At 50.0% G+C, this 9051-nt stretch overlaps 1 protein-coding gene across 1 annotated transcript in view; it reads right to left on the reverse strand.

Annotated features, from left to right (window-relative positions):
- Positions 1–5109: 5109 nt before the first annotated feature.
- ZNF408 (zinc finger protein 408) overlaps positions 5110–9051 on the reverse strand; it is a 9413-nt gene continuing 5471 nt past the window's right edge. The window contains exons 3-4 of the mRNA XM_025207938.1: positions 8280–8605; positions 5110–7180 (exon numbers count right to left, since the gene is read on the reverse strand). Coding sequence (XP_025063723.1) covers positions 5226–7180; positions 8280–8605 — 2281 coding nt within the window. The 3' untranslated portion in view covers positions 5110–5225. The remainder of the gene's footprint in view (positions 7181–8279; positions 8606–9051) is intronic.

A 9051-nucleotide genomic window follows, 5' to 3' on the forward strand; every position in this document is an offset into this window, starting at 1 on the left:
ACCTCATGGCAGTGGCAGCAGTGGTGACATCACAGTACCCTGGCAGGTTTTCATGGTACCCCAGCTGAGAACTACTGATACAAATCAACATTAAATCAAACTATCTTGATCATGTCCCAATGCCTGACTTGATTCTAAATATGAGGAATGAGGCACAGAAAAGGTTTCAAGAAGGGAACAATGTTGTGGCAGCCTTTGGGTTTGTTCTATCACTTGGGACTGAAGACCTAGTGATGTTCCTAGATAATACTAAATAGGAAGCAGGACACCTAGGAGGACAAATAATCCCAAGGACCCCAGAGGAGTCAGGCATGAACTGGGGAAATGAGGCAATGGTGTCACATTTGGGGCCCTTTCAAGAGGGGAACACTTCAAAAGGGTACCATCTGCTATGTTCTAATTGAGCTGAGAAAGATTCAAACATAGCAAAACTGCTTCATTTCCAACCCCTGCTGCTGCTACTGTGAAAGAGCTCCAAGCATAGGTGCGCTCACAATCCAGCATAAAGATAAAGGGGGAGCAAGAATGGCCAAGGCTCAGGAGGCAGCAAAGCAAATTTCGCAGTGAGGAAAGTAAAGAGAACAAGTGGGGTGGGCTCTGTACACAGACACATCAGGTCCTGAAGCAAGGAGGGTTCTCTCCCCCACAAACACTATGATAATGTAGTCCCTCGAGTTGGACATTTCCTTCCCTTCAAGGGACTGACAGACTTGAGGAAGTTCAGAGAAAGGGACCAGAAGCTCTGAGGCTGCTAGAGGGACTGACTTTGGAGGAACAGTTGGAGGTATAGGTGTCTCCCTTGTCTAAGCAACATCAAAATGAAGAGGGTGAAAAGTATGAACACCAGTCAGGAGAGGAAAGAGGAGCACCATCCGAGTAGTGCTGTGGAAAAGGATAGGTTTGAAAAGGGAAGCTTTGGCCAAAGATATGGAAAAAAAGATTTTGAAGCTGTTGGAATCCTTGTTCCAGGGAAGACCCAGAATGAGGCTGGATGGGAACTCTCCAGTATGGGATGGTTAGAAAAGTCATTGCTATGCCCCAGGTCACTATAGACAGGGATAAGATCTACTGATGGCCAATACACTTGCAATTCCAACAGCAGCTAATGGAGAAGGTGCCCAGGGAAGCGGTTAGACAGAAGAGCTCCTGGAGCTCAGCCCATCTCACAGCAAAGAGATGTGGGTGCCACACAATGGACAAGTTCCAGGATGGGTCTCCACTTTCTGCTGAGGCAGTACTGTAACCCCTTCTTGAAGCCGAGTCTCAGAATGTCTGCCACGTCAGACTAGAAAAAGCAACTGCTGCAAGCCTGACCCACTGGAGGCAAAAGGAAGATCTGAAACAACCACTAGGAAAGAAAATTAGCAGGAAATGCCAGGGAGCTATAACAGTATTCCTCAAGAATTATGAAATGGCTAAAAATTTCCACTCAGCAATTCAAAATGTAAGGTGAGGATACAGGGCTGCTTCCTCTTATGGAGGAGAAACATTTGCAAAAAGAAGGCAATTCTGTAAGCCTCTTAGGCGCCACAACGCTGCCTCAGCAGAAAGTGGAGTTCCATCCTGGCCAAGCTTTATCAGTGTTTACTGACTCTACCTGGCTGCGCAGGTGGTGTTGGCAGCAGGGCTTTGACTTCTTTGACCATGGGATGTTGTTCCAAGAAGGATTGCTGGGAACAGATAGGATCCACCTGATGAAGAGAGGGAAGAGCATCTTTGCAGACAGGCTCGCTAACCTAGTGAGGAGGGCTTTTGCTAAGGGATGGAGGCCAAAGCCCTGTGGTAAGTGGGGAAGTGGGTGACCTGGAAGAAGAGCAAGTAGGAGGGGGCAACAGAGGAGGTGTTCTCATACTTCCTGAGAAATCAGGGCAATCGGCTAGTTACCTTAGGTGCTTGTCCATGAACACATGAAGCCTGGGAAACAAGCAGGAAGAATTGGAAGTCCTTGCACAATCATGGCACTATATGATTGGAATAACAGACTTGGTGGGAGTTTGCATGACTGGAGCACTGTCATGGATGGGAACAAACTGTTCAGGAAGGACAGGCAGGGGAAAAGAGGAGGAGTTGCACTTTATGTAAAAGAGCCATATGATTGCTCAGAGCTCCAGGATGAAACTGGAGACAGGTCTGTTGAAAGAATCAGGGTTAGTCTCAGAGGGGAAAGCAGCAAGGGTGATGTCATGCTGGGGGTCTGCTATAGACCACCAGACCAGGAGGAAGTGGTGGATGAGGCTTTCTTCAAACAGCTCCCACAAGTTTCCCAATCACAAGCCCTGGTTCTCATGGGGCACTTCGATCACCCTGACATCTGCTGGGAGGGCAATACAGCAGTGTACAGGCAATCCAGAAGTTTTTAAAGAGTGCTGGGGACAACTTTCTGGTGCAAGTGCTGGAGTAGCCAACTAAGGGCCAGGCTCTTTTTGACCTGCTACTCACAAACAGGGAAGAATTAGTGGGGAATGTAATAGTGGACTTGGGCAGCAGTGACCACAAGATGAATGAGTTCAGAATCCTAAGGAAAGGAAGGATGGAGAGCAGCAGAGTAAGTACCCTGGACTTCAGAAAAGCAGACTTCAACTTGCTTTGGGAACTCATAGGCAGGATCCCCTGGGAAGCCAGTCTGAGAGGGAGGAGTCCAGGAGCGCTGGCTGTACTTTAAAGAAGCCCAATTGAGAGTGCACTTGGCAGCACAGTTTGGGGAGAAGGTGAGCAGCCAAGAGTGGCAAAAGAACAGGTTAGGTACTATTTAGAAAAGCTAGACATATACAAGTCCACAGGGGTGGATGGGATACACCCAAAGGTCCTGAGGCCACTGGCCATCATCTTTGAAAACTCAGGTGATGAGGAGAGGTCCTGGATGATTGGAAAAGGGCAAACACATATAGTGCCCATATCTAAGAAAGGGAAAAAGGAGGATCCAGAGAACTACAGACCAGTCAGCTTCACCTCAGTCCCTGGAAAAATCATGGAGTAGATCCTCAAGGAATCAATTTCTAAGCACTTGGAGGTGATTAGGAACAGTCAGCATGGATTCACCAAGGGCAAGTCATGCCTGACCAACCTGATTTCCTTCTATGATGAGATGACTGGCTCTGTGGATGTGGGGAGACCAGTGAAAGTGGTGTACCTTGATTTTAACAAGACTTTTGATACAGTCTCCCACAACATTCTCTCAGGCAAGCTAAGGAAGTATGGGCTGAATGAACAGACTGTAAGGTGGCTAGAAAATGGCTGGAGCATTGGCCTCAGAAGGTAGTAATCAATGACTCAATGTTAGTTGGCAGCTGGTCTCAAGTGGAGCGCCCCTGGAAGACAGCATACAGTGCACCTTCAGCAAGTTTGCAGATGACACCAAGCTGGGGGAAGTAGTACATTTACTGAAGGGTAGGGCTAGGATTCAGACTGACTAGACAAATTGGAGGATATTGGGCCAAAAGAAATCTCATGAGGTTCAACGAAGACAAATGCAAAGTCTTGTACTTAGGACAGAACTATCCCATGCAGCAGTACAGGCTGGGGGCTGACTGGCTGGGCAGCAGCTCTGCAGAGGACTTGGGGGTTACAGTGGACAATAAGCTGAATATGAGCCAAGTGTGTCCTTGTTGCCAAAAAGGTTAATGGCATCCTGGGCTGCATTGGTAGGTGTTTGCCAGTAGGTCAAGAGAAGTGATTATTCCCCTCTAGTCAGCACTAGCAAGGCCACATATGGCATACTGCGTTCCGTTTTGGGCCCCCCACTACTGAAAGGATGTGGAAAAATTGGAGACTTCAATAAAAATGGTGAGGAGGCTGAGACACATGACTTATAAGAGGCTGAGGGAACTGGGCTTATTTAGACTAGAGAAGACTGAGGGGGAGTTTAATAGTAGCCCTTAAGTACCTGAAAGGTGGGGGAGGGGGGGGGGTCAAAAGAGGATGGAGCTAAACTGTTCTCAGTGGTGGCAGATGACAGAACAAGAAGCAATGATCTCAAGTTGCAGCAAGGGAAGTTTAGGTTAGACATTAGGAACAATTCTTTCACTAGGAGGGTAGTAAAACACTGGAACAGGTTACCTAAAGAGGTTATGGACTGTCTGTCCTTGGAGGTTTTTAAGACCTGGCTAGACAAAGCTTTGGCTCAGATCTAGTTGAGGATGGTCCTGCTTTGAGCAGGGGGTTGGACTAGATGATCTCCTGAAGTCCCTTCCAACCCTAATTTTCTCTGTTTCTGATTTTAGTAACCAACTCAGCATCTTTCTAGCTGTGCCTAATGCTCTAGCATCACTCCTCTGGAAGTCAGAGATACTGCTGTTTCAAGTGGAAAACCTAGAAGGGAAGAAGTATTTGAAAAACAGCAGCTCAGCAGTGCTGTGTAGCCAAAGCAAGGAGAGGAAGGGAGATTTTAAACCATTTCAGCAGCTGCTTGCTTTTCCTTGTCCTTTCCTTTTGCCCTTGCCTTTGCTGGAGCATGCCCATAAGCAATGGTTTTCAATCTTTTTGTACCAGGACCCATTTGTAAACATTGATAGCCAGTCCCACCCAGTACCCCTCAGCCCTGACCCACTGCCCACCCCTCTGAGCATGAGGGGTGGGCAGTGGGCTGCCCCCCCAGGTCCCAGCCCCCCCCCAGTGTGGGGCAGGGGAGGGCCCAAGCAGCTCTTTGCAGGCTGGAACTCTGCCAGCCTGCAAGGGAAAAGCCACAGTTTTCCAAGGTTTTTCTCCTTTAAAGGAGAATCCATTTTTCAAGTTTCTTGATCCATTTTTGTTCATGACCCTTCCATATAGTCTTGCGACCCACTTTTGGGTTGCGACCCATAGGTTGAGAAATGCTGCCATAAAGAACTCTGGTTTCTGTCCACCCTTGGCCGACTAATGTGGGCAGCAGTAGCCCTGTTTTTTGTATGGGTAAGGAGTGAAATTTCTCTTCTAAGGAGGTTTTCCTGCTTTCCCCAGGCTCAACCCACTCTATCCTCAGGCCTCCAGCAGAGGAAGGATGGCTGCCCCTGAGACCTGGGTCAGTTGCCAACTTTCTGGCTAGTAGGCACAAGCCAGTATGAACATTCGTAGCCTCTCCTCTTGCTGGGTAGGGCCATGGACTGCTGGCACCACTGAAAAATGCAACAGAGCTGGAAAATAGATTTTTTATATATCTATATCTATATACACACACACACACACACACACACACGTTCTGTCTGGATGCAGTAAGGCTAAATAGGCAAGGCAAGGGTGGGGAGAGACTATCAGGTCCCAGTCTCCACCTCCACCACCTCAGCCACATGACTGAAGCCCACACTCTCCTGGATGATGACCAAGTCACCTGGGGAGCCTTTGTCTTGCACAATGATACATTTGTCCTCATGCTCAGAGATGGTGATCTCAATGATGTCTTTGTTTGTTGGTTCTTGTCCTGCAGAGGTCTCAGAGCCCAGCACCATGGGCTCTGGAGAGCTGCCTGTGGGAGGAAATGTAGCAATGCAATGGCCGTTGGCAGTTATCAGGAGCTCTGCCTCACTTGTGGAAGCCGAGTGCACCACAAGCATTGTAGGCTCCTTTGTATCCCCCACCTGAGGGGCCTTCCTCTTGGGCCTCTTCCTGGCAGCTTTTTGCATGTCCCTGTCCAGTGAGACCACAGCCTCCATCAGCTTGTTGGAGTCCCTGGCTGTCCGATGGGTGATCTTGTGGCGTGTAAGGCTCTGTAGAAGGGTGTAGCCCATACCACAGATGTCACACTTGTAGGGCTTGTCCTCCAGGTGGGACTTCTGGTGCCGGCGCAGCTTGGTGGCCAGCGTGTAGGCCTTGCCGCACTGCTCGCATTTGAATGGGCGATCACCTGTGTGCAGGCGCTCATGGGCCCGCAGTGTGTGAGGGTCCTTCAGTGCCTTGCCGCAGACCGTGCACAGGTGGGCCTCCCCTGTGTGGGAGATGAGGTGCCGCCGCAGCTCTGGGATCTGGGGGAAGGCATCCCCGCAGAAGCGGCACTTGTAGGGTTTCTCACCAGTGTGCAGCCGCAGATGCCCCCGCAGGTTGCCCTGCTGCCGGAAATCCCTGCCACAGTAGGGGCAGACAAAAGGCTTCTCCCCAGTGTGCAGGCGCATGTGATTGCGCAGGGAGCCAGGGTTGGCCAGGCGGCGCTCGCAGATGGCGCACTCACACCCCTTGGGGCTGGCCGGATCAAGCTCCTTGGCAAGGTGGATCTTCCTGTGGATGCGCAGGGAGGGTCGGCGAGCAAATGTCTTACCACACTCCTCACAGGTGAAGGGGCGCTTGCCTGTATGCAGCACCTCATGTTCCCTCAGGTCTCGCTTCGTGCCATAAGCCTTTTCGCACTGCTTGCACTGGAAGGGGCGCACTCCCCGATGGAACAACACGTGGGCCTTGAAGCTCTCCTCAGAGCTGTAGCTCCTGCCACATTCTGTGCACAGGAAGGGCTTGTAGCCGGTGTGGACAAACCTGTGTTTCTTGAGATGACAGAGCTGAAGAAAGGCCTTGCCACAGTCCCCACAGTGGTACTTGCGCTCACTTTGAATTTGGGACTTCTGCTGGGAGACACCCAGCTTACCAGAGGACCCCTCCCCCAGCTCAACAGTGATTTCTACTTTGGGGTACTCATTCTGCTCCTCTGAAGCATCAGGTAGGCCCTTCTTTCTGGGCTTCGAGGACTCCAGTTTGGAACAGCCTTTGGAAACCTTTCCAGCTTTCTTACAGGTCTCCACAGCATCTTCTCCCTCATAAATGATTGAACTGTTGGCCTCCTGCCCAGACACCCTGGCACTGCATTCTTGCAGGCACTTCCGGAACTGGCCGGTCAACGTGTGAATTTTGCGTGGCTTCCCAGCCAAGCGAGCACTGAGTCGAACTCCATTCAATGGAGGCAGTGGCAGTTGGAGCTTTCCCAAATGTGCCTCTCTTCGCTTCCCATCTGCTTTCTCTGCCTCGGTCAGGGGATCCACACCCTCAACCACCCCCCTGTTACATCTGTTATCAGCTTCAGCTGCTGAGGTACTCTCAGGGTGCTGGTTCTCTTTCCTCAGGATTGCAGTCTCCGAGAGCTCATTTGTAGGAGTCATGATCTCCTCCTCCAGGTTATTGCCTTGCAGCCTGTGGGAACATTTGGCTGGCTGCTTCTTGCCTTCATCAGTAGGGACATCCTGGGCTCTGGTTTCTTTGTCCATCACTTTGGAAATATCAGAGCAACCTGCATAAATACAGAATTAGGGAGAGAATCAAAAACTGACTGCAAGAGAGTTCCTTGAACACAGAAGGGAGGAATGCAAGCAGACTTTTCACTCTAGAGAGAGGGAAGAATTTCAATTCCATTGTATCAGGAAGCACACGCCACAGAGGAAGTATTTCTGGGAACTGTGTCATGATTGGCAAAGCTGAGCAGTAGGGCATGTTCCTTTGTGTTTTGATACTTCTGGCACTGGTGTAAGATAAGGATAAGGTTAGTGGAGCTAATGGTGACTGCAGGGTCAGTGTTATCCACAGTTCACTAGCTCATCATGCATCTGTGGGGCTCCTTAGAAGTCAATAATTCAATGCACAAATGCCAGTCTTCAGTATGCATTCTCAGATTGGAAGAACAGCAGCCATGACTGGAACCATGCAGTCATTTCTGCATAGTATGAGCTCATGGCTACTTGATAGTGTCCCACCTTCCACCTGGGTTAGCTTTAAAAAACTGCTCAGTAATGGAGTCAACTCCTGCATCACACCCACATTCTTCCTCTTGCACAGAACTCTAGACCAGTGGGAGCCAACGTTTTTGGCAGACATAACACAAATTAGCCCTGCACACTCACCAAGTGCCAGTCTGGTCCCTTTCCCTTACCCAATCTGCTGCTTTGCTCTCTTCCCTGTGCTTCCTATCTGCCACTCTGCTGCCTGTCCCATACCCATTCTGCCACGTGCCATACACACAGGCTGCCCTTTTCCCTCTTATGGCACCCATGCACAGGTTGACCACCCCTGCTCTAGACAGTAGTCCCAACTCCCCCCACATCCCCAGCCACCTCTCCTGAAGGAGGAGAGGAAGACAGGGAACCATTGCTCACCTGTTCTCATGGAGGGATCAACAACACTGATAGTGGTTGGGAAAGGCTTAAAGTGTTTTCAGACTGGCTCCCCTGAGGGTTTCCACAATCTTGGCAGCCAGCATTACTCTAGGGGGGTGCTAATGCAACCAGTTCTCACAGGGTGTGTTCAGGAGGGCTCACTCTTTGCTTAACAGCACTGTAGCCACCTTTTCAAAAGGAAGTTAGAACAAAACCTTGTGTCCTGTGACAGGAACATACCTGAGAAAGGTTCTGCTGCTTTACCAGCAGGGGAGGCCCCTTCCCTTTGAACCACAGTCTCCACCATTGGAGTTCCTGTCTCTGTCACTGCTGCTGCTGCCAGCTCCCCATTGGGATTCTCCTCTTCCTCAGGAACAGCTATTGTGTCAGAGGCACTTGGCAGCCTTCTTCCCTCCCCCTCGGTAGGGCCATCATGGGCCTCTTTAGGCCAGTACAACAACTCAGCACCTGCAGGGATGGGACGCCACACTCGGATATGGAGCCTTCCGCTGAACCACACCGAAGCTACGTTTGCCTCATCCTCCTTATGGCCTTGCTTCACCAAGCTGCAAGACACAAGGCAAACATCAACGTGCATGTGAGGGTGAGTGGCTCCTATCTGCTTCATGGGAGTACCAGGCTTTGAAGGCCTGCAGGACTGAACAGCTGGTAGCTATGAGTCCTCCCATGGAATAAGCCCTTGGCTGCAAGAGGCCGTCCCATGCCTTGATCTTGCCTTGAGTAGGGGGTTGCACAAGACCTCACGAGGTCCCTTCCAGACCTACTTTCCTATTATACTATGATTTTTAAGTTTTCAGACTGCAGGTAACTATTAACTAGGTCCAGAACAGACCTGCCTATGGTTCCGAAACAGGAAGGCCAATCAAAGTAATGCCTCCTATTTTTTCACTCAACCAACTATTACAAAAAAATATTAAACTTGCACAGAAAATATATACATCATTGCTGAATGACAGCTATTTTTCAACAAAGGCCACCAGCAGCCTTTCCC

This window comes from Alligator sinensis, unplaced genomic scaffold (genome assembly GCF_000455745.1).
Source record: "Alligator sinensis unplaced genomic scaffold, ASM45574v1 scaffold592_1, whole genome shotgun sequence".
Taxonomy (NCBI): domain Eukaryota; kingdom Metazoa; phylum Chordata; order Crocodylia; family Alligatoridae; genus Alligator; species Alligator sinensis.